Below are 24,859 nucleotides of genomic sequence, written 5' to 3' on the forward strand. Positions count from 1 at the left end.
CAGGCCCCCACTTGCAAAGCCTGCCAGGAGAGTGACCAGACCTGCAGGCAGTCCCCCAGGACTGTCTGGATTGCCTTTGTCTTGTGCTTGCTTGAAAACAAGATTTGCAGGGTGGCTACAAAACCATGGCAGCTGTGGTGACTCTGCCCAGGGGTTTGCTGCAGGAGGATGTCCCAGAGGGTGTCCCCCAGTGCTGGAAGTCCCTCAGCCACCACCTCTTCAAGAGTTTTGTCTAGCTGAGCCCCCTCATGCTTGAGCTTCGTGGATGGGATGCCTCAGGACAGGCTCCAACTGGAGCACTGGATCCCATCACTATCTGTCCAGCCCCCATGTCCCAAAGGGCTTTGCTCCCAGCGGCAAGGAAGTGACCATGGCCCACCACTGTGCAGGTCACAGTGGAGATGCCAAATATAGGAGAGGCAGCACTGGGACTGGCCCCTGAAAAACCACCCTAGGACACCCTACACAGCATCTTAACTCAGGACCTCCAGCTCAACTGTAGACATCTATCCCAGCCAGGGACATCTATAAGTGTGGCCACTGGCAAGCAGACTGGGCTGATGCCATCACTCTGTGTTGCTGCTTTTGAATGCCACAACCAGCTGTCTCTGGCCACTGCCAGAAACCAAGGTCAGAAAATTCTGTGAAGTCCCAGGACCAGGAAAGGGGATTTTTGTCTAGCAGCTCCCCAGGAATATTGTGCCCAGGGCTGGCACTGTGTGGATGCCAAGAGCAAGGGATGCTGGGGGCTCTGGTCTTGCCTCTTGGGGTTTCTCCTTTCTTGATGAAGTCACATTGACCCCCCTCAGGCTTTCTGGGAATCCCCAGTTGTTGGGTGGCCTCTGTGGGAAAAATGGTGCTGTATGGCATCCCCAGCCGTATCAGTCTCAAGGGCCCTGGGGCACAGCTCCTCCATCAGCCATACCCAACATGGTCAACACTCATCCTACGGCTCCCTTCAGTGCCTCCCCAAACCCTACTATGTGGCCTTTATTTTTGTACCAGCCTGCTGCAACCCGTCCCTCTCCGAATAAAATCTTCCTGACCAGCACCAAGGGCTCAAATTCCACCTTTATTTTCTACCCAAATTGAACCTGTTACCGGAGCAGTCACAAGCTTCCACCAGGAGCTCCCCACGACACCATGGGCAAGGGGAAGGCTGAGCCTCCTGCATCTTCTGGCCACACTGATGGGTGCCCCCAGGTAGAAAGAGTGTATTAAAAACCTCAGCAATTAAAACCGGCCTCTGATGGCGTTTTCCATGGGGAGGCAAAGTGCCAAATTTTCCCCTTCCAAATCTTCATTCCACCCAGAGAGGCAGTTGCTGACTGCATTACTGAGCCAGCCACAGTGCTGCTTGCCTAAAACCAGAAATCACCTAGAGAAAGGGGACTAAAAGACCAGGATGGGATTGGAGTGGAATGTCATGGGAACATACATGAGGCAAACCGTTGGACCACCCACATTCCCAGCTTCAGCTGTCTTGGGGCAGCTCTTGTCAGTGCCCGCCAATTGCCATCCGCATCTGCTCCTCTGTGGCCCTGCCAGCTTCTTCACCTCTGTGGTGTGATAAGAGGTGCAGGCCGGGTGGGCAAGGAGGAAGATGACACGGCAGCAAAGGCCAGCAGGGAGAAGGAGAGCTTGGGGAGAGGGCTGTTCATGGCCCAGCCCCACCAGTGTGCCCATTGCAAGGCTGTACCTGCACCACCAGCAGCAGAAGGGCCAGCACAGCCATCCTGTCCTGTGGAGTAGCGCTGCCGCTGTGCTGCTCGCAGCCCCACGCCCACCTCCGTCTGTGCTTCTGTCACCACATCTGCCATCATTGGCTCTGCAGAGAACAGGGTGGGGCTCAGCAAGGGAGACCTCCCTTGCATCCACTTTTCACCCCCTTGGTGCCCTTTATTAACCCCATTTCTACCACTCTGCCCTGTCCATGCATTCCTCCACAAGCAGCCCCCCTAAGAGATGCCCCAAATAAAGGGAAACACCACTCTCTACAACTCCATCAGTCCCTCCACCAGTCCACCCTCCTGGTACATGGGATACCCCAGCAGCACCCCCCAACCTTACCAGCTGTGCCAAGCGTGTCACCTGCAGCCTGTCCCTGCCTCTTGATGTGCAGCGTTGCCATCACAGCTTCATGGTCTGAGAAGGGGATATCTCTGCCTGGAGCTGTCCCTGTGGTGGTCTTCAGCTCTTTGCACTTCACTGTGAAGCTGGAGATGGCCTGGGCATGGGGACAGGAGGGGTCATGCTGGTCCTCATCCCACCCACGAGTGGGCTGAGGGTAGCCCTGGTACCTTGTAGAGGATGTAGTCGATGCGGATGCCCAGTGGGAAGGGCAGCAGCTCTGACTTGTCAGTGAAGCAGTTCTTGGGGATGAGGGTGCAGCCATCCTCACAGCCCTGAGAACAAACCCCTGGATAGGTGGGTGGCTCTTGTGGTGCCCTGGGACCCCCCTCTCACCTCCTGATGCTCACCTCAAAGTGTGTGGCCTCAGCAAAGGCATCTCGCAGTCCTGTCCAGCCACGCAGCAGCCGGATGCCCACGTCTTCAGGGTGCATGTTCAAGTCCCCTCCCAGCAGCACCACGTCTGCTGCCTTTGAGGTGTGTCTGTGGGCACAGGGATGGCTAAATCCCTCCCCACCCTGCCCCATATTGGACTGGGTTCACTGGGACTTCCACCAGTGCTCCCCAGCCTTACTCCTGGATGGGACTGGTGCAACTGTGAGCTGTCTGTAGTGCAAGCCTCAGGGGTAGGTATGACTGCAGGGACCTTGTGGGACACTGTGGGGCTGCTCACCGGATGAACTGGGCCAGCTCCCAGGCCTGCACCAGGCGGTGGGGCAGGTAGGCGTCCTTCTCCCGGCAGTACTCAGCATGCAGCTGACGAGAAAGGGGGAACAAAGAGACTGTGACCTCCTCCACCATGTCAGTGTCTGCCCTACTCCTAGGCTCCCTGCAAACACGCTCAGTCCCTGTACATGGTCCCTTTGGGGTCTGTCTGACCTCTCTGCCTCATCTCACGCCTCCTGGGGACTGCATGGGATGTTCACTCCACTGGACAGCCAAGTTGTGGATCCCTGTCCCCCACCCCCCCCCTCCAGAGCAGTATTTAATTAAATCAGTGTAGTCCCAGGAGAGATGGTGCAAAGCAAGGGGACAGTGAAGGAGAGATACAGCCACTTGCCCCACTCCTCATCAACCACATGCCAGGTCCTCCTGCAGGGCACTCACATGAGTGACATAGACATTGAAGAGGATCCCAGAGATCTTAATGATGACGAGGCCGACAGACTTGCCACAGAACCAGTCCCCATGCTGGAGCTGCCAGAGGGGAAGAGAGCAGGTTGGGGCTGGTGAGGCTGCATGGGAGCAAGCACCATGGTGCCAGGTGCCCCCCACCCCACTCACCATGTAGGGGTACCCATTCAGGGAGTACTGGTAGAGGAGGGTGTCCAGGATGGGGAACCTGGAGAAGATGCAGAGACCACTTCCAATCACCCCGCTGTTGAAGGGGAAAAGAACAGTGAGGAAGCATGGTACCCTCCACCTCTGCCTACCCCCAGCATCAGGCCATTGGGGCTCCTCCAGTGGCTGGGCACCCCTGTGCTACCATAAGCATCCTGCTTTCAAGGTGTGGGGTCTCCCATGGGGACAGAAGTGACCTACAGCACCCACACCAGTCTTTCTACTTGGCAAACACGGAGGACATGGCACAGACCTGCCACCACCCCATGGACAGCCCCAGAAGGAGCTGCCCCAGCCCCTCTCACCTGCGAAAGTAATGGCAGAAGGGGTAGCAGCCTCCCAGCTTTCCCTTCAGGTTGTTGTAGTCCTGCTCACTCCACACCTGGAGAACAGTGGGAGGGGCATGTTCAGCTCAAAATCCCAGAATTCCATCATGCTGGGGGTTGGAAGGGACCTCTGGAGATCATCCAGTCCCACCTCCCTGCTAAAGCAGGGGCACCCAAAGCACCACAATGCCCAAGTGGGTTTGGAAGCTTGCCCAGGAGCACAATGACATGGGGGGTTTGGAAGCTCTCCAGAGAAGGAGACTCCACAACCTCTCTGGGCAGCTGCTCCGAGGCTCCAGCACCCTCACACCAAAGAAGTTTCTTCTCTTGTTCAGGTGCAACCTCTTGGCTTCCAGTTTGTGCACACTGCCCCTTGTCCTGTCACTGGGCACTACTGAGAAGAGTCTGGCCCCAGCCTTTTGCCCCCCACCCTTTAGCTCTTGCTGAGCATTAAGCAGATCCTCTCTGGAGCTGCTCTTCCCTAGGCCCAGCCCAGGGCTCTCACAGAGCTCCTCTCGTGAGCTGTTTCCAGGCCCCTCTTCAGCATCTTCAGAGCCTCCACTGGACTCTCTCCAGTAGTTCCCTGTCTCTCTTGAACTGGGGAGCCCAGAACTGGACCTCAGGACTCCAGAATGTGGGCCTGACTAGGTGTTGTGGTAGGCCTCATAGGCCCAAAATAGGCTTGTACATGTCCTGCCTTGCCTAGCATGTTTTTCTGCTCCCACCAGAGGAGGCAAGTGTGGGAAAACGGATGCAAAAGAACCTGGAGTCCACTGAATCTGGCCTGCCCAGGGCCCTGTGGTGTGAGGTACACACACTTGGCTTGTGCCTGCCTAGTGCAAGGCCTGTGCTTTGCCCAAATTAGGGAATAAGTGAGCCTGTGCTTAGCCTGATATGGGTAAGGTTTGGCTAACTGCCATCCTGATTGGCTATGTTGCGTCCAAAGGGCAAATTAATCTCAGCTCGACATTGATAAATAGGAGATATGCAGGTGAACAACCTGCCTTTGCTTCCCTGCTTTGCTTCTCTGCTCGTGTGCCTGCTCTCTCTGCTGTGCCCAGCCCTGCTGGCCATTGCACACTGCCTGTAATTGCTGCCTGCTAAACTCCACACTGCCACCAGTTTACCAGGAGCAGACCCCTGGAATGTCTGCATGCATTTCGGCCTGTGTGGCCAGCGTGACACCGTGCTGAGACTGCACCACATCTGCCTCTGCACCTGAAGGTCCTGCCTAGAATCCCTGGGACACATACACAAATGTCCAGAAGAAGCCAGCAGACAAGGGCAGAGATTGTCTGTGTCCTGTCCCCAGGAGCTGGGAAGATTCAAGCCTCAACATCCAACAAGACAGAGTCCCCTGAAAAGCATTTGGGCACTGCCTGGACTGTGGTTAAGCCTCCACAAGGGTAATAATAATAATCTGTGAGTAAATGCTTAAGTGCCTCTTTGTAATTCTCTGTTGCCTTCTGCATGTAGAGCAGAGGGAGCTTGGGCCCAGCTACTGGTGCCAAGGGCACGCTGGCTGCAAGCGGCACTGACCGCAGAAGTCTCTCCCGGTGCAGTGCTGTCTCTGGTGTTTTGCTGTTTACATCAGCTGCAGATGGTACCCACAGAAGGGTTTCCACAACCGTGCCAGAACCAAAACAGTATTAAAAATCAGTGCCGGAGGTGGGCAGGAGGCTGTGAACAGCAACAGTAATACACAGATTAATTTTGGAAAATATCATCTCGCATTAATTAATTTCCCCTCCCCAGCACTAGGGCAGGGCAAAGCGGGAGGGAGAGGCTCCCTCAGCCTGCTGTCCACACTCTTCTTCACACTGCACAGGATGCTTTTTGGCTTTCTTGGCCACAACGGCACATTGCTGGCTTATGGTGAAACTTGTCCCCCAGAACTCTCAGGTCCTTCTCCCAGAGCACTGTCCCACAGGTCCCCCCTCACCTATACTTGTTGCAGGGAGTTGTTCCTCCCCAGGTGCAGGGACCCTACACTTGTCGTGAGGGTTCCTCTCCTTCCAACTCTCTGCCCAGGTCTCACAGGATAAAAACAGACACACCCAGATCGAGGGCTGCCCTCACCTCCTGGAGAAGCACCAGATCAAAGTCCTCCTGGTGCAGCGTGTCCCCGATGAGCTCCACACGCTCCTGCCGCCGCTTGCTCAGGTAGCGGATGCCCCTGTGGAGAGGTCACAGCTTGAGTGTCCAGTTCTGGGCTCCTCAATTCAAGAGAGATGTTGAGGTTCTGGAAAGTGTCCAGAGAAGTGCCACAAAGCTGGTGAAAGGGCCTGGAACACAAACCTTCTGAGGAGAGGGCTGAGGGAGCTGGGGTTGGTTAGCCTGGAGAAGAGGAGGTTCAAGCAGACCTCATTGCTGTCTACAACTACCTGAAGGAGGTTGTAGCCAGGTGGGGGTTGGTTCTCTTCTCCCAGGCAACCAGCAACAGAACAAGGGGACACAGTGCCAAGTTGTGCCAGGGGAGGTCTGGGGTGGATGTAAGGAGGGAAGTTGTTGGCAGAGAGGGTGATTGGCATTGGAATGGGCTGCCCAGGGAGGTGGTGGAGGCACCATCCCTGGAGGTCTTCAAGGAAAGACTGGCTGAGGCACTTAGTGCCATGGTCTGGTTGATTGGCCAGGGCTGGGTGCTAGGTTGGACTGGATGATCTTGGAGGTCTCTTCCAACCTGGTTAATTCTATGATGGGACACAGGGTGATGGAAGCTGTTGGGACATGATGGGGCACATTCGGGACCCAAAACTGGGGAGAGAAGTCTCCAGTACTGGGACGCGTAGGATGCTGACCAAGGGCAGATGGGGAGGGAAGGGGGAGAAGGCCATGGGTAGCAGCTGTGTGGCAATAGCTTTTCCCCCCTGCAGAACGGAGGCAGCTCAGCCCTGGCTGGGGTGTGAATGGGTGGCCCTTTTCTCATGGAGGAGACAGGGCACAGTTTGGGCCAAATGTCTCATGACCCTCTGAGGGCTGGGAGAGCACCATGACCTTGAAACAAAGGGGGACACAAAGGTGACCCTAACGTGGGACCTCTCTTCCAGTGCTGGTGTCCTGGTCCCATAACCCACTGTAGCCCCAGTGAACTTGGACTCACCAGCAGTTGAGGTCAAAGACTCGGAGCTGCAGGGAAGATCTGCCTCCATCACCAGCTGGGGGCCAACAGCAGATAGAAGGGGGTTCCTGTGCCGAGTGGGTGAGGGGTGACAGTCCCAGGGAGGTGACAGAAGGTACAGGGCAAGAGCTAGGGTGTCAGGCTGCTGCAGCCACCGGGCCAGTCAAGCCAAAGGCCCAGGAAGAGCACTCGGGGGTGCTCCAGCATGGCCCATGCTATCTCTTCCTCCCTCACCTGCAAGGCCCATCCCAAGCCACAAGGGTGGCCCCTCCACCCCACAGACACAAACACTGGCGGGCCAGAGATGGGGTATGGCACTCAAAGCCTTTGTCTGGTTCCCTCCTCTCGTCCTGGGGGACTTCACACCCCAGGTTCAAAGCAGCACTGTAAAGGGTGGGGCATTGGCCACCCCACCACCCACTGTCCCACCTGAGGAGCCCACAGATCCTTCTGAGGAACCCCAAAACCTGGAGAACCCAGCAGCTCTTGGAGCAGCTCCAGTTGTGGGGCAACTCTGCCAGCTTCGCTCCTCCCACACCTTTCTCCGGGGGAAATGGGTACAATCTGTACCCATTTTAGAGCCCAAAAGAGCAAACCCAGGGCCCTGGGACGCTGGGGATCAGCAGCAAGGGCAGGAGGCAGGTGTAGCAGTACAACCTGATGGGGTGCAGGCAGCTGGCTACGGGCAGATGGGCAGTCTGCTGGGGAAAGGCAGATGGGCGCAATCATTGGGGTACAGGCAGTGGGGTACAGGTAGTGAGCTACAGGCAACCCGGTACAGGCAGTGGGGAACGGGCAGCCGGGAACGGGCAGCCAGGCTCTGCTCATCCTACCGGATTACCGAGTGCTCGTCCCGTCCCTGCCCTGTGCCAATATACGAGGTCGCCTCCTGAGCTGAGCCCCCTCGAGGGTCGCTTTTCTACCCCCATCTCTTCCTCCTCGCAGGTCCCCGCAGGACCGGGCGAGCAGCGAACCGGGACGGGAGCGAGGAGCAACAGGCGGAACCCAGAGCGGGGACACGGGAGGTGGGAGCGGAGCAGAGCAGAGCACAGTGACAGGCAGGACCAGGGACCAGGACCGGGACCGGGACCGGGACCGAGACCGAGGGAAGCGCGAGGGGAAGCGGCGAGAGCGCGGAGCAAACCTGGGTCAGGCGGGGAACGGCTCCGGGCAGCGGGACTACGAATCCCGATAGGCAGCGCTGGGGCGGAGCTGGGACAGGAACGGGAAGGGAGAAGTGGGGAGGGAAACGGGAACGGAAAAGGCTCCGGAGGCGGGGCTGGGGTGGGAACCGGAAAGGGGTGAGGCGAGGGAGGGGCTGCGAGGGCTGCTACGGAGGCGCGGGGCGGGCGGGAGCGGCTGCATGGCTCGGGCCGTGTTAGGTCGTGGCTCAGAAGCACGAACTGTAAGAGCCCCATCGGTCCGAGCCCCTGCAGGCAGCAGGGACTTCTGCAGCTAGAGCAGGTTGCTCAGAGCCCCAACCAACCTGCCTGCGGTGGTGCCAGGCATGGGGCAGCTCCCATCTCTGGGCAGCCTGGACCCGAGTCTCACCCAGTCGTAGTGTAAAACATTTCTGCTCTCGAGTCTGAATCTCCTTTTAGGGTCAAACCATTACCCCTTGTCCTGTCATAAGAGGGAGCTTCCTCCAGGCTGAGCACCCCCAACTCTCAGCCTGACCAGTGGGGGTTGGTCTCTTCTCCCAGGGCAACCAGCAACAGAACAAGAGGACACAGTCTCAAGTTGTGTCGGGGGAGGTCTAGGCTGGATGTGAGGAGGAAGTTGTTGGCAGAGAGAGTGATTGACATTGGAATGGGCTGCCCAGGGAGGTGGTGGAGGCACCGTCCCTGGAGGTGTTCAAGAAAAGACTTGGATGGGGCACTTGGTGCCATGGGTCTACTTGATTGGATAGGGCTGGGGAATAGGTTGGACTGGATGATCTTGGAGGTCATTTTCAACTTGTTGATTCTATGGTTCGTGATTTCCAGCCCGTCTGTCATTGCTGTGGCCTCCTCTGGCTCCACTCAAAATGTTCCATTATTCTGTGCTGCAGGGCTCTTAAGGAGTCCAACCATCAACCTCAGATAATCTTGGCCACAAAAGCAATGTCCTCCAAGTGCCACGTCCACACCTTTGTTGAACACCTCCAGGGATGGTGACTCCTCCAGCTCCCTGAGCAGGCTAGTTCAACACCTGACCACCCACATCACCCAGGCAAGGAGATTTTGCAGTCCCTCAGAGTCCTCAGAGGAAATCCACATGAAATAAAGAACAGGAACTTCAGAACCGCTTATCCAACCCATGAACAAATAATTTTAATGTTTGTTGGGTTTTTTTTGTTGGTTTGTTTTGGTTTTTAACAGACTGTAGTTTTCCTTGAGCTCCACAGTCTCCTCTTCAAATTTGGGACAGATACAGTAAACACTACAAATATATGATACAACCCATCCACAACTGGATTAAAAAAATACACACACAAAAATATAATACATTAAAAAATTGGATTTTTACCATTGTGGACTGACACAGCTCTAAAAATGGTGATTGTAACCCTGGAAAGCTTTACAAAGTCTTTAAAAAAATAAAACAGTACTTCATGTGAAATTCATAAATACATTGGAGGAGACTGAGGGGCTGAGGGATATGGGGAGGGGATGGGGAGGGGCTGGTGTTTGAGAAAGTGTTTCTGGGATTGTGCTAAACCTGGCCAGGGTCATGGGGGCACCAGGCAGCATGTGCATGGGGTGGAGGTGGGCACCCTAAGCTTGGTGCAGGTGGGATGCAGGGATGAAGGATGGAGACACAAGACCAGTCCAGTTTCAAAGAGCTTCATGCCCTGATGGGCCAAGAGCAGGGCAAGCTGTGTTTTATGGTGTGGTAGTTTGGGGGTTTCTGTTCCCAGAGTTTTAGGTCAGTGAGTGAAATGGAAGAAAGGGAAGAGCCACAAAACAACAAACAAAACATGCTACATATGAGAACTCGGACAGGCAGCCCCTGCAGAGTCCTGCCATGGGATGCCAATTGCCGTTCCCTGGTGATTTTCCCTCTTCCCCCATTGCTCTCTGTCCCAGCCCCAACACTAAGCCCAGAGTGGCCCTCCCAGCAGCAACAGGTTGAAGTCCCCATGCGTTCGTGGGACATGTGGCAATGGTGATGGCACCTGCTCCTTCACACCTGGCAGCATCAAGCCTAAACCCCCTCCACCTGCTCTGTCCCAGGCTCCAGCACCCCTCGAACCACTCCTGCTCTCTTGCAGTACCCAGCTCTGCAACTCGTGCTGCCTTTGCTCCCCTGCCAGCGCCAGAAACCCATCAGAGACCTGCCCATCCTGAGCTACCCATCCCCCTACCAGCCTCCAGCCACCCTGCTTTGTGCCATTGCCATCAAACCTGACCTCTGTCCCTCTGCATCTGTCCTGCACCCCATGGATGCTCTCCCTATGCCGTGTCCTTCTTTTGACCTGGCACACTGTCTTGGCTTATTTTCGCTGCAACTACAAAATACCTCAAGCAGCTCCCTGTCCTGGTGTCCTCTGTCCTCTTCCTCTCTCTCTGAAGCTATGCACACTCACAGCCTGCCCTGCTTTGCACAATGTGCTTCTTCCACAGGAGCTGAGTCCCCAGCTGCTTCCCATGGATGCAAGTGAGTGGGAGAGCAGCTCAACCCGACCGGAAAAAAAGGTGGGGAAAAAAGACAGAAAATGTGCATGTGTGAAGAGGCAAAGCTGCCTGCACCGCCAGTGCCCCTCGGCAAGCGACTGCAAGGGTAACATTTGCCCTGGGACTACTTCCCTGAAAGCAGACACAGAGCTCAGGGGATCCCACTGCCACACGAACACTAGGCTCTGTTCTGCAGTGACCTCAGGGAGAATGGGAGACATCTCCAAGCCTTCCCTATACAAGCCCCATCCCCATCTCCAACCCAGCAAACCCAATTGTGTCACTTCTTCTGGTCACTGGCACATGGAAGGTGGAACAGAGCAGGTCCAGGGCCCTGGGGTGGCATCATCCCTCCTACAAGCTTGATGCCTTTCAAAAAAGTATTCAAACCACTTTCTTTCCTTTTTTTAAAAATTCAAAACAGAGCCATAAATAAACAGGTTTGCATGGTCGATGCCCTTGCACCTTCAACACCCACTGGTTCCTGGTGCTCTAGGGCAGGTGTAGAGAAGCATCATTTCAGGTGCCAGTCCCCAGAGAGGGAGCATCCCAGGTGCCAATCCCTAGGGAGGAGCATCCTGGGGTGCTGACCCCCAGAGGAGGAGGATATGAGGTCCCAGTACTCAAGTTGAAGAAGCATCCCAGATGTCAGTCCTCGGGAGGGAGCATCCTAGGTGCCAGCAGCCATCAGCATCCCTCCTCTGCCATGTTGCCCTGCCTGCTCCCCACCTTATCACATCCATCCCCACATTTCCACCACTGCCTGGGCTCTGCCAACCACCACAGCCACTGCCAAGCTGATGGGTTTGGGACCAGACCTGGCACAATGCCACATCCTCCAGCTCATCCATGCTGCTCTCTCCACTCATGATTAGGATCACATCTGACAAGGGAGGGGGCGGGAGGAGCGGTTGGGCTTCCTCCACTCCAACATCCCACTGCTGGTGGCACACTGGGCTCCCAGCCTTCCTTGGGAGACACCGAGAGCCAGTCTCTCCCCATCCAGTGCTGGCTGTAGGGTTTCCTTCCTCCCTCTGCTTCTCTTTCCCATTCTTCCTTTTTTTTGTTTATTAAAAAAGAAACGTTCCTAAGTAGAAAACATCTGCAGTCACAATCAATAGTCTTTTGGCTATTGGTTTTCTTCCTCCTCTTCCTCCTTCAAAGACTTCTTGCGAGGCAACAGGCACAGGTGGGCTTTCTGTGTGCCCCCCCTATACCCTGCAGCACTCATTCCCCATCCCTGGGGGGGCCCTAGTCCTTGACCAACTTGTAGACATGGTGCTGAGGCACCGTGCTCGCTGTGGACACCTCGTAAACGGAGGCAATGCAGAGCTAGGTCTCCCTGGGTGTCTCTGTTTGTCACAACCTGTGGCATAGGGGAGAGTGGGTGAGGAGGGGACTAAGCCCCTGAGGAGATGCTGTGGTTTGTGGGGGGTTGCATGGCTCAGACATAGGCCAATTTAATTACTCCACGAAAATTGCTATACCCAGTTTTGGAGGGAGTGCAAGGGGGTGTCACAGAGGCTCAGGTACAGCCAGGGCAAGCAGCACACAGTGGGGGTTGCAGGGTTGGTGCTGCCATGGTCTCCCTACTCCTTATGGGAATCATAAAATCATGGAATGGGTTTGAGTTGAAGGGACCATAACTGGATCACCCACTCCAACCCCCCTGCCATGGACAAGGACACCTCCCACCAATCCAGGTGTCCAAGGCCTCATCCAGCCTGGTCCTGAATACCTCCAGGGAGGGGACATCCACAACCTCCCTGGGCAACCTGTTCCAGTGTCTCCTCATCCCCACTGTCAGGAATTTCTTCCTAGTCTCCAGTTTCAATCTCCCCTCTTCCCTTATAAGAAGTTCCTCCCTCAGCTCCCTGTAGCCTCCTTCACGTACTGGAAGTATGCTCTGAGGTCTCCCTGGAGGCTTCTCTTCTCCAGGTTGAACAGCCTCAACTCCCTTGTCCTGTCCCTACTGGGGAGATTCTCAGCCCTCTGATCATCTTTGTGGCCTGCTCTGGACCTGCTCTAACAGTTTGATGTCACTTTTGTGTTGGGGGCAGCAGAATCCTTGGAAAAGGCAAGGAAATACCTGCAGGATGGTGAAATTCTCCAGGACGCTGTTCATCATGTACTTCTCCGGGAGGTGCTTGAGCTTGTGGATGAAGTTGATCATGTACTCACACATGGGGGAGCGGTGGATGCGGTAGACAAAGCGGCCATTCTCCAGCCGCGCATACTCTGTCTGCAGGGGACAGCTAGAGTCAGCAGCCACCTCAAACATTGTGAAAACAGGGGCATGGGCAAGTGGTGGCCAACTAGGACATGAGTCTTCTTCACCCATGGGCCAGGCATGCAAACATGTCTCCTACACCCAGCTCTGGGGACTTCTCCATCTTAAGACCAAATTCCCAGCCCTTCCCAATGCAGCGGGGCATAAGACTCACCTCCACTTTCTCCACAACCTGCTTCCCAAAGGAGCACACCTTGGTGGAGACTGTGATGGTCATGTTCTCTGCACTGCTGTACTGGCTGCTGACACCATAGAAAGTCCCCGGCCCATCCTGGATCGTGCTGTTCAGATCCGCCTGGAGAGATGCGAGTGAGGAGAGGGTCCCATTAGGCGCCGTTACGCTCAGGTGACAGCGCTGCCCAGGATGCTTCCTCTCCATTGGAGCCTAAGCTGCAGCAAGCCCATGGCTCAAGGACAACCCTCCCTATCCTCATCCTCCCAGCTTTGTACCCAAAATTTGACGAGAAAGAAGGAGTTTCTGGGGGCCACGCTCATAGAGCTCCTTGAGGCCACCTTTCTTCTCGGGGAACTTGTCATAGATCTGGCGGATGTCCACAGCCTCCAGCAGTGGGTCGCTGTATGAGGGGTTCGTCTGGCCAATGTGCACAAAGAGGTGTTTGCTGTACTGTAAGGACAAGAATGGTAGTAGTGAGATAACAGCAGAGAGGTCAGATAGAGCCTTAGAACCACAGAACTGGTTTGGTTGGAAAAACCCTCTAAGATCGAGTCCAACCACAGACCCAACACCATCATGGCTGCTACACCATGTCCCCAAGTATCTTGGCCACACCTTTCTTGAACATCTCCGGGAATGGGGACTCCACCATCTCCCAGGGCAGCATGTTCCAGTTCCTGACCACTCTTACAGGAACGAAATTGTTCCTCATGTCCAACCTAACCCTCCCCTAAAACGGCAAAACTTCAGGCCATTTCCTTTCCTTCCATCACCTGATACAGGGAGAAGAGCCCAACTTCCACTTGGCTCCAGCCTCCTTTGAGGGACCTATAGAGAGCAATGAGGTCTCTCCTCAGCCTCCTCTTCTCCAGACTAAACACCCCAGTTCCTCAGCTGCTCCTCACCAGCCCTGTTCTAAAAATCCTTCAGCAGCTTTGTTGCCCTACTCTGGATCTACTCCACCCACTCAATGTCCTTCTTGGAGTGAGGGGCCCAAAACTGAAGCCACGATTCAAGTTGTGGCCTCCCCAGTGCTGGGGACAATCCCTACCCTGGTCCTCATAATGACAGCAGAATGCCACCAAGCACAGTAGGGATGGACACCAATGCAGCTGAGGAAGCTGTTACCGTTTCAGCATCCCGTGGCACCTCCATGAAGGCTGAGTACTCAAGGAGCCGCAGCTTGGCGGAGGCGATGGTGCGGTCCTGCCAGACAGGCACGGCCGAGGCAGCTGGCGGCAAGGGAGCCAGGGGCTCGTAACCTGGGACACACAGACATAGTGACCACCCATGAGCTGGGATGAGCCCACCTCTGCTGTCCTTACTGTGTGTGTCCCCCCTCCCAGCACACCCCAGCAGGGAGATTTTCAGATATTTTTGGCTAAAACATGAGATTTGCTTTGGAGTTTTGGTGCTTGACCAAAGCATGGGCAGTGCCAGTCCTGCTCCTGGGTCAAAGGGGACTGGGGATGATGCAGCAGGAGCAGCAAGATCCTGCCCACTGTGGGGCTTTTCACTAGGTTTAAACTCATTAATTTCCCCTGGCAGAGCCGGGAAGTGACTGTGAGTGAGACAGTGGCACAGAGCAGGGAACAAATGGGGACCTGGCAGGGGTGCAGGGTGCCCTGCTACAGGGCAAGGAGGGCACTTACTGGCTAGTGATGAAGGCATGGGTGGCTGGATGGGGTAAGCTGGTTGTGCAAACGGTTTAATGCTGCAGAGCAAAGAGTGTCATTAGCTTATTGAAGTCCAGGCTGCCCCAGCCCCTCACCAAAGTGGGGTCCTGGCCAGTGCAGCAGCAGGGGGTGGGTCTCATACTTACCCTGAGAGGGTCCAGGCTGTCCTGGGATAGGCCCACTCCAAAACTGGGGGTACAGCACAAGGAAGAGTCAGCAGCTTCTGACTGCCCCCCACTACAAATTCCCCTCCTCTCCTGCTGCAAACTGCAGAGTTCCCCCAAACCCTGTCCTGCATTGTGACCACAGCTGAGGGTGGTGATCCTATCATCCCTTTGTCTCCTATGCAGCATGGGCATGCGGAATCCCTGATCCCACTCCAACCCAGAGTGTTTTTCTCCGACCCCCCCAAGGGTGGTCCTTACCCTGGGGCAGCAGAGAAGACGGCCTGAGGAAGAGGAGGGGGGGGGCTGAGCTTGTTCTGCAGGACGCTGGCCGACACGATCTGTGCGGACGACATGGAAGCCATGCTCTGCAGAGCCTTATCCTTTGAGACCTGGTCCTGGCAGGGACAGGGAGAAAATGGGGGAGGTTACAGGGGCAGACTGAGACCATCCACCACAAATCTGTGTGCCCAGCAGGCTCTGCAAAGCTCTGAGCTGGGTGTGCAGCCTGGCCAGGGGACCAGGGCAGGGAGATTCTCACCCATCCTCCCAAGATGCACTCAATATGCTTAAAGCTTGCAAATGTCTGCTGGGCAGGGAGCTGATGGGTCTGGAAGGTGTCCCCTGCTTTGCCAGGGAGGGGAGCAAAAGGCAATGGGAAATTAAAAGGTATCACAAAGGCAGGTTCAACTTACCAGGTTCATAGCCTGTGCACAAAAGAAAGGAGACACAAAGGTTAGAGCATGGTGGACACCCACAGGCATCACGCACCCCCCAACAATGTGTGTCCTACCCCAGCTCTTTGCACAGCCTGATTTGGGAAGCAAACCCCTCGATCTGGCTGGTCACTAAGGGATGAACGTGGTGGGTGCCAATATCTGGACTTATGCCACCAGGAAGGGGAGGGCAAAGCCTCCTGCTGCGTTAGGGGGTTGCTATGGTGAGCCAGGCTTGTGGCTATAAAGGCCTTTGCAGCCTTTAACATCCTCCGAAGCCCCCAGGGTGTGCAGCCAGGGCATGGAAAGGAAGATCCTCCTGGCTCCTGCCCATCACAGGGCACATGCAACCTGGCTACCCTTGGCTGTGGGCACCAACACCCCTATAAGCACACTGGGCACACACACTCTGTGCGGGGGTGGGTGTTTACACAGGACACCAATGTTTTGTCCTTTTCCATTTTGCTCCAGGGGTCACAGCAGCTCCAGGCAGAAGCAAGGGGACTCTCAGATCTTGTTCCCAGAGCCAGGCTGCTCCTCCAGCTGCATCACTGGGACATGGGTGTTCTGGTTTCACCACATGCCCTCCGCTTTCCTCTGAATGATCCTCAGGGAGGAACTGTTTCCTTTGTCTTCACCTGGGGCGGGGCAGGGCAGGAGCACGGGCAGGCAGCCACACACTTGGCAGCACCAACGCAAAGAGGGCTGCAGCTTAAAAACATCTCTGTATAAATCCATGGATTCTGGGAGGGAGATTCCATTCGACAGAACAAGTGCTGGATGAGGGCAAAGGGCTGCCTGTGCTGGGCCCTGCCTCCCAGTATGGTTGGGAAGGGATGTTTTGTACACACAGCTCAGGAGGATCTCTGTCTTGGCTCTTCCCTGATGAATTCCTGCAGGCAGTGGGACCAAGGATGGAGAACGGAACCAAGAACACCAGCCCTAGACCCTGGGGGTGCAGGGGTGTCTGCTTTCCCCTGCTTTTTGGACCTTGAGATTGTGGCCTCTGACAGTGTGTCCTCCACCTCTGCCTCCCCCTTGCCCTGTGCTGTGTGGTAAGGAAAGGTGATTTTATAGTCTTTTGCTGTTATGTTTATTCTCTTCTATTCCTTTCTGGTTTAGCTTTTTGTTTTTCTGTGCAAAGGTTTCTGCTGTTGCTGCCCCTGCCACCTGTGCTCACTTCTTAGCTGCCTGTCTTGTGCTTGGGAGATGGGTTTGGGTTTAAGACATCCCAGCCCAAAGAATCCTCCCAGAAGAGTTTTGGGTGCCCTCTCTTGGCTTCTCCCAGCAGACCAAACCCACTGGGGTGTGTGTGGGTGCTCTCCTGGCTTACAGATCATGGGGCAGCCCTTACTGAAGGGCTCTGGAGGGCATGGCTTGGTGGGCTCCCAGGCAATGTGACCCAGAGCTCCTTAAAGCTTTCAGGACCAAAATGGCAGTGCTAGCTTATGGTGGTCCCTGCTGCCAACCTCAGTGCCAGAAGCTTGGACACAGCGCCCAGGGCAAGCAGATGGGCTCATGAGGAGCTGGTGATGCTTTTGGGACCTTGAGGTCATGGCAAAAGCTACAAGTTTTCCATGGCTCCCACAGCCCTGGCAATGCAGCAGGTCCTGGTTCCCCCAGATCCTGCCCAAGAAGATGCCCCCTGGTGTAATGGTGCAGGGATAAACCCAGGAGCGTCCTGGGCAGTCAGGAGCCGGCTGTCCCCAAGGATCAGTGGGGACCGCTCTGTCCCCACCTCACACCATGTGGGTCCAGCTCAAGCAGGGCTTGCTCCCTGGGCAATGTCCCCAGTTCTGCCCACATCCCCACCCATCATCGCCCTTCCACCGCCAGAGCTCACGGGAATAGTTATGGAAGGGTTAGTCGGGCTTCAGTTAGGAGGAAGGAAGGAAAGAGAAGCCAACAAGAGAAGAGGATGATCCAGTTTTTCCTTGCTCAGTTCCCTTGGCCCCTGGAACCACAGGCTGACCTAGCACTGCCGTGTCTCATCCCTGGCACTGCTGTGCCCTCTCCCTGGCAGCATGGCCTGATCAGACCTGCTGCCACCTGCAAACAGCCCTGAGGTGTCACATGGGCTGTATTTGGACCCTGGAGCATCACAAGCTGTGAGGCTGGCAGCCTGCACAGACTCTGAGGACAGCCCTACTTCTGCCCCAGCACCTATCCTGAGTGGAGCCAGGTCTCAGCTGGGGTGGAAGCTTTGCACCCCTTACCTGAATGTCACTTTCCCTCCCTGGATGCTTTGGGGAGGTCCTTCCTCTCCTGATAGAAGCTGAGAAGAGGGGGCAGTTGTGCCTCACAAGAAGAGGGTTTAAACCCCCGTTTTGCTACAGTGAGGTCCTTATCTGGGCTAAAAATGGGGATTTGGCACCCAAATTCACACTCCTGGAGGTGAAAAAGGCACTCTGGGGTCCTCACCAAGCCTTGGAAGTGGAGTCCTCTCCCCACACTTCTATCTGGGCATCACACAATGATGCCACTGAAAACGATGACATTAAAAACCCATCCAGTCTCAGGAGCCAAGGGAGGGGGAAGGAAAAAAAAAACACCAAAAAAGAGAGAAATACAAAGGCAAGCAAGCAGCACACCACAGAGTCCAAGGTGTTAGTGGTGAGGTGAGTGGGCAGGGCAGGGGGCAGGCAGGGCAGGGGGCGCATACCTTCAGCTTGGACTGAATCTCACGAGATTTCCGCCGGGCAAGAACCTGCAAGTGGCTAGAGACCTGCAGAGAGAGAGCAGAAGGAGAGGGGGAACAGCAGAGCCGTCAACCAGAGGAGAGGAGGAGGAAGGAGGAGGGGCTGCCCATGCTCACAGAGACACCGCCGCAGACACCTGGGCAAGGGCGCCAACGTACCTTGATGCCAACCTGGTACTCCCGCACCTTCTTCCGAGCTAGAACCTGTATGTGGCTGGACACCTAGCGCCCGCCACGCCGTTCGGAAAGGAAAACACAGAGAGCGTGAAGATGCGTTCCCCACTTCAGGTGGGATCTCTCCCCAGGGAAGGGAGTGTGGAATGGGGAAGGGAGCATGTGAGGTGTTGGGGTGATGGTCCTGGAGATGCTGCTGAGGGTCCACCACAAGCTGAAAGAAGAAAATTGATGGGGAAGCCCTAACGCTGCACTGGTTGGTGCTTGTTTGTGGCCCTTCTTGAGAGTGGAGCTCCTGAGAATGAAGTTGCTGCAGTTGGGGCTTCCTGGACAGAGCACCCCAAACCTGAGTGCAGTGAGGTGCTGCTTGCATGCATCACTGAGGACATGGCCCAGCTGGTCTGGGGTGCCCCATGTTGCCCCAATTCGGGCGCAGCAAGACTGCTGGTCCCAAGGGAGATCTGGGAGGGACTGGCTCATTCAGTGGGCTCCTGATTCTGCAGGTGAGAAAGATGAGAAAAAGGGTTTTATGTGTCCTGAAGATGAGCCAGTATGTGCCCAGCTGGGCAAGAAGGCCATCAGCATCCTGGCCTGGATCAGCACTGGTGTGGCCAGCAGGAGCAGGGCAGGGATTGTCTCCTTGTACTCAGTAGTGGTGAGGCCACACCTCCAGTGCTGGGCTTAGTTTTGGGCCCCTCACTCCAAGAAGGACATTGAGGGGCTGAAGCAGGTCCGAAGAAGGGCAACAAAGCTGGTGAAGGGTCTGGAGAACAGAACGGGGGAGGAGCGGCTGAGGGAGCAGGGTTGGGTTCATCCTGGGGAAGAGAAGAGACCTCATTGCTCTCTGCAGCTCCCTGAAAGGAGGCTGAAGCCGAGTGCGGGCTGGCCTCTTGTCTCAAGGAACAAGTGACAGGATGAGAGGAAATGGCTTCAAGTTGCACTAGGGGAACTTTAGGTTGGACACAAGGAACAATTTCTGCCCCAAAACAGTTGTCAAACCATGGAACAGGCTACCCAGGGCAGCAGTGGAATCCCCATCCCTGGAAAGACATGGTTCAAGAGTGACCTGGCAGTGCTGGGTTAACGGTTGGACTCAATGATCTTGGAGGTCTTTTCTAACCTTAACAATTCTGTGATTCTATGACCCCAGAAGAGCAGAATCCAAAGAAAAGGGTCTGATGTACAGGCAGGAAAAGTTCAGGTGCCTGCCCATAGCCTGGGTGGGGAACTCTGTACCCACTCGTACTGATTTTGGCTGATCCTTCTCCCACTTGTGCCAAGCTGTCCAAGAAGGGGATACCAGACTGTCCAGGACACAGAGGGGACAATTCCATGTGCATATTTCCCCTTCCTGAGTCCTTTTGCCCAACATCACATCCCTCCTCCCATGGAGGTGGGGGCAAGCAGTCCAGTGAAGACTTTAAGCCAGAAACCAGGAGCTGCTCAACATTGATCCGAACACAAGGACCCATCCCTCCCTATCCAGCACTCTGGAAGGTTGCTTTCCTCAGTGGGACCAGTGTCTGTCCTTTCTGGAGACTCCAGGAACAACAGTGCCAACTGTATCCCCATGTCCCACATCCATCCATCCACCTGCTTCCCAGCACCCTGGGCCACCAGCTCTGCCAGGACAGGCAACACAGGGATCACAGTCATTAGGGGACAAGCTAGAGGCCACCATGGAGGGGAAGGAAGTGCCACCAGAAGTGTGACAAATGGACACATCCCTTTGAGGACTGCAGCTGTCCACTCTCAGACAGGTTTGGACTCTGGCACAAGGGTGCAGTGAGAGCTGGCACCTGGGATGGATGTGACCCTACCCCTGTGCTCGGCAGCAGAAGGAGACCTTTTCATCAATAGCTAAAGGGATGGGAGCAAAAGGATGGGAATAATGGTGCCCAGTGACAGGACAAGGGGCAATAGGCACAAACTGGAACCCAGAAAGAGAAACACCTTTGGTGTGAGGGTGCTGGAGCCCTGGAACAGGCTGCCCAGAGAGCTTGTGGAGTCTCCTCTGGAGAGCTTCCAACCCTAACCCTAGCCATTGTGACCCTGGGCAAGCTGCTGTCGGTGCCCTGCTTTAGCAGGGGTATGGACTGGGTGATCTCCAGAAGTCCCTTTTGACCCCATCTTGCTGGGATTCTGTGACTATTGTTTGCCCCCCTTGTCCTGCCATTATCCTTGCCTATTCCAGCACCCAACACTGCAGGGCACTGAGGTTGTAACAAAGCTCTGTGGTACCTCTGGGGCCCCCAGTACCTGGCTGGCATAAGGATTTGGTGGTGCCTTCATCATGGCACCTGGCATAAAGCCTGGCAAGAGGCAGAGGCGGAAACGGTTCCCACATCCAGATGGAGCAGCAAGAAGATGCATGTGCTGCTGGGATGGAGATTTCTAGGGCTCCAGCCAAGCATGGTGGGGGGCAATGCCTGCTGCCCCCACGTCCCAGATTTCAGGGCATCCCCAGGCCTAGCTGGAACTGGATTAGCCCAAGGAGGTTTGCTCAGAGACAAAGCTGCTAGCAGCAACAGTGGCTTCAAAGGGGCACAGAGAGAGGACAGGTGACGCAGCCAGAGACGTGCTTCCTCTGTGGCATACCTGGCACCCACCTTCCATGCACCCCGAGCCCTCCCAAGGGAAAAAAACAGAGCCATGGTCTCACCTGCTTCCTCGTCCGTGTCTTCCCTGTCCGCAGCTTGATGTACCGGGCGATCAGTTCGTTCCGACCTGTGGGCAGAGCCAGGGGTCAGTCCCAGGCAAACAGGGGGGGCAGGGGCACTGGCCTCAAAAGGCACCTCAGGCCCCCACGTGGCCTGATGATGCTGGTCCTTGATGAGGCTGGTCATTGACGAGAGAGGCACTGCCAGGAGATGGCGCTGCCATGACAGCTGTCCTGCTCAAGGGGACATGAGTGTGGCCTGAGGGGAAACTGGGGTGGCCAGTTCCTCCTGCCAAGCCAGCGAGACCCACGTTATGATCCCCCAAGCAACTGAGTTTGGCAATCCCTACCCCAGACACAGTGGAGCTCAGAGGGAGAGGCGGCAGCCTCCAACTGGCAGCCACCACAGGAGTGTCCCCAGCCACAGAAAAAAGCCTTCGTGGGAGGAAGTCAATGAACCCTGCCCCAACAACCCTTCACAGGCCTTCTGGGGTGCCCCTCCTTGGGTATCCCACTTCCCATTTGTGATCCCTGTTGGCCTTTCCACCAGGATTTCCTAACGTCCTGCATCTAATTTGAAGCAGAAGTGCTTTTGGGCCACATCAGAGCAGCTGTGAGCTTTCTACTGTGGAGCCCTGGCTTCCCCCCCAAACCCCAAACTTTGCCACCACCTGCACCCCCACACCCGGGGGTGGCCCAGCACGCCAGATTTATTTTAATGGACCAGATGGTTGCGGTTGGAACCTGTCAAAATGCCCTTGGAGTGCATTTTCTCCAAGCTGGAGAGGCTTCAGTTTGGATAAAAAAAATCCCTTAAAAAAAAGTCTGTCCCCCCCCACACTTCCACCCCAACCAGTCTCCTCCCAGCCCTGGAGCAACTGGGCTCTCCTGGAGGCAGGGGACACACACTCATATGGGGTCAGACAGACAGGACCAGGTGGCACGCAAGGGTGGCTGTGCCTTGGGGTGCCAGCCCTAGAACTGGTCAGTGAGTGGGTCCAGTATGGGTCCTGGAAATGGGGCCACCTCAGGGGCACCCCAAAGCACTAAGCATGACTCCCACCTCACCCAGTCTGCCCTGACTCCTTGATCTCAGTTAGCACCTAAAGAGCACCAGGTCCCAAGGGTGGCCTTCAAGCCCAGAGGTGATGATGTCCACAGCCAAGGGGTGCAGACGCCAATGCCGAGCCTCAGGTTGGTTTCACCCAGCCCCACAGCATCCCACTCTGCACGCTTCATGCTCGAGTCCCATCCTCTCCTAACCCATACTCTCAGCCTATGGGAAAGAAATAATGGAAAAAAGGATGGAAAAGAAATAGGGGAGAGAAACATAGGTGCCTTCATGTAGCCTGGTGGGGCAGTGCCAGCCCAGAACCTAAAGCCCAGTGCCAAGCATCTCCTGCACCCATCCTGCCGCACACCCTCACACTTCATCCTAGTCACCACCCCTGGAACCATCCCTGTGCCTAGCACTGTCCCTGTGATTCATTCTGGCCCTGGCCAGTGCCATTCCCTCGGAGAGGGCATGTTCATCCTCCTCCAAATCACCACATTCCCCAAATTCCTCTTCCCTGACACCATCACGTGAACCAGTTGGACTGGCTGGGTTAAAATAACTCAACAGGCAGTAAGGTGCCTGTCCTACACCCCCCTCCCGCCCTCCAGTTCCCACCTGCTTTACCATTCCCACACCCCTGGCACCAGTGGGGCACAGGGTGGTGTGGCCATGGGCATCCCATGGCATTCCCCCCAAAAAATGGGTGGTGGTGGAAAGCAGCACTCGCACAAGTTTATGTCAGATGCTGGCATTGCCTGTGCCAAAGTGGTTCTGGGGGTCCCAGTGAGCACCCCACCACTGGTCAGGAATCCTGGGGGTCCCAGTGGGGAGGTGTGGAGGGAGATGAAAGTGGCCGGTAGGGGCTGCTGCCTCTTTAAGCCGCTGCCAGATGTCTCCGGAAAGCTGGAAAAAAACCGGTCGGGGCTTGGTGAGTGCGGCACAGGGCTGCCGGCACTTCAGCTATCCCGGGAGAAATCCAAAACATGCACCCGCTTGGGAAGCCCTCTGCTCCCCCCACCCCAGACACCAGGCCCAGACCAGGGGCCCTGGTAGGCAGGGTGGTACTGGGAGACAGCATGGAGACAGGGACAGTGGCACAGTGCTCACTACAAAGCTTTGTTGCCTTTGCCCTGCTCTGGCAGCGGCAGGTGAGCCAGGAGGGTGTATTTGGGAAACTGGGGATGGAGATGCTGCTCTTGGTCCCTTGTCACCACATGGTGATGGTGACATGGTAATCTGTGCCCAGCTCTGAGATCACCTGGTGGGAGATGCTACCAGAGGTGGAGAGGAGGGGGGACCAGCCCTTACCCGGCAGGGATGAGGACACCACATCACCTTCCACCGCTTTTTGGTGGCACCACACATTCTGCGCCAGCACCACCCCCTGCCTGCATCACCCTGCCTGATCATGGCAGGGGCTTGGAACTGGATGATCTTTAAGGTCGCTCTCAACGCAAACCATTCTACGGCACCAGAAACTGGGCTGAGACCTCCCCCAAACTCATCGTACCAGTGAGGCTGACCAGCCCTGCTGCTACCAGCAGTCACAGAAAGCTGAGCCACCAGATCTGTTTGGGAAGGGTCTGGGAAGCAATGCAGAGGCACACAGGAGCAAGAGGGCTGGCACTAGCCCCGCACCCGCTCCCTGCCCGCACCTGCTCCCTGCCTGACTGGCTTCACCAAACCAGTCCATCCGGCACGGTCGAGAGAGGGAGGGACACGAGGGAGAGCCAGCACAGAGGGAGGGGACATGGGTCACCGCCACCTCCCTGGTCCAGTCCCAGGATACAACCAGTGAAGCTGCTTTCAGGACTGGGGAGTGCTGGAGGGCAATGCCCCATTGTGTGTTTGGGTTGGGAAGTTTCACCTTGCCCACCCCGGGTGGCAGCACAGTGCCCTGCCTGGCCCCTCTCACTCACCGTACATCTTGCCCTCATCCGACAGGATGATCTTCCGCCGGCCGCAGGGCGGGTAGATCGCCAGTGCCTCCTGGAAACTCTGCTCAATGTCCGGACTCCACACGCCCTCGGCATCATTGTCCAGACTCTTGTCCATGCCGTCCTGGCCATCTTCCCGCCCCTCCCCGGGGCTGCCGCTGGCGTTCCAGCTGTTGGACGCTATGGTGCTGGCTGCTCTGGGCTCCAACCCCGAGCCCCCACGGACACGTGACAACCTGCCAAGACACAGGCACACCAGTTAGACCCACAAATCTCTTGATGGGGCTATGGGACTGCAGCAACAGTGTGGCTTAAGATCTGGCCCCAATCCCATGGGCATACAGAGCTGGGAGCAGCATCCCAGTGTGGGGCATCAGAGACACAGACAGGCTTTTCTAAGGGGCAGAGACCACGATTCCCATAAGCATCCACAAATCCAAGCCACAGGTCACCTCTAGGGTCCACTCAGATAAAGTCTGGGTGGAAACAGTCCAGATGCTGTGTTATCCACACGACGAGGATACATGATCCACACCAGCAGCTTGGCCCACATGGTACCCAAGCTTAGGACAGGGTGGCAGCAGCCCCCCACAACCTATCAACCTCAACCTCATGCCGGTACCTGCTGCCACCCAGCCAGCCTTGAAACCATCCCCAGCCCCCCCAAATCCCTGATCCACCATCCGGTAAAGGCAGAACTGGGATCTGAACAGAGATGCTGAGCCAGACCCCAGTAATGGGA

General features: G+C 56.1%; 2 protein-coding genes across 2 annotated transcripts; both read right to left on the reverse strand.

The window, feature by feature from the left end:
• Positions 1–1,553: 1,553 nt before the first annotated feature.
• On the reverse strand, positions 1,554–8,333 carry SMPD2 (sphingomyelin phosphodiesterase 2). The gene is given in 14 exon segments (XM_064173591.1): positions 1,554–1,652; positions 1,654–1,695; positions 1,697–1,738; positions 1,740–1,828; positions 2,071–2,227; positions 2,301–2,405; positions 2,481–2,613; positions 2,804–2,886; positions 3,238–3,327; positions 3,415–3,508; positions 3,777–3,853; positions 5,877–5,973; positions 6,898–6,981; positions 8,059–8,333. Coding segments are annotated over 14 exon segments (1,467 nt in total).
• A 3,489-nt stretch (positions 8,334–11,822) lies between these two features.
• On the reverse strand, positions 11,823–24,314 carry TEAD3 (TEA domain transcription factor 3). Its single transcript, XM_064173780.1, is given in 14 exon segments — positions 11,823–11,912; positions 11,914–11,937; positions 12,661–12,813; positions 13,016–13,156; positions 13,312–13,338; positions 13,340–13,486; positions 14,165–14,298; positions 14,689–14,750; positions 14,855–14,901; position 14,999; positions 15,138–15,274; positions 18,255–18,317; positions 21,127–21,191; positions 24,100–24,314. Coding segments are annotated over 14 exon segments (1,227 nt in total). The 5' UTR covers positions 24,236–24,314.
• Positions 24,315–24,859: the final 545 nt, after the last annotated feature.

The sequence above is a fragment of the Pogoniulus pusillus genome, chromosome 39, assembly GCF_015220805.1.
Source record: "Pogoniulus pusillus isolate bPogPus1 chromosome 39, bPogPus1.pri, whole genome shotgun sequence".
Classification (NCBI taxonomy): domain Eukaryota; kingdom Metazoa; phylum Chordata; class Aves; order Piciformes; family Lybiidae; genus Pogoniulus; species Pogoniulus pusillus.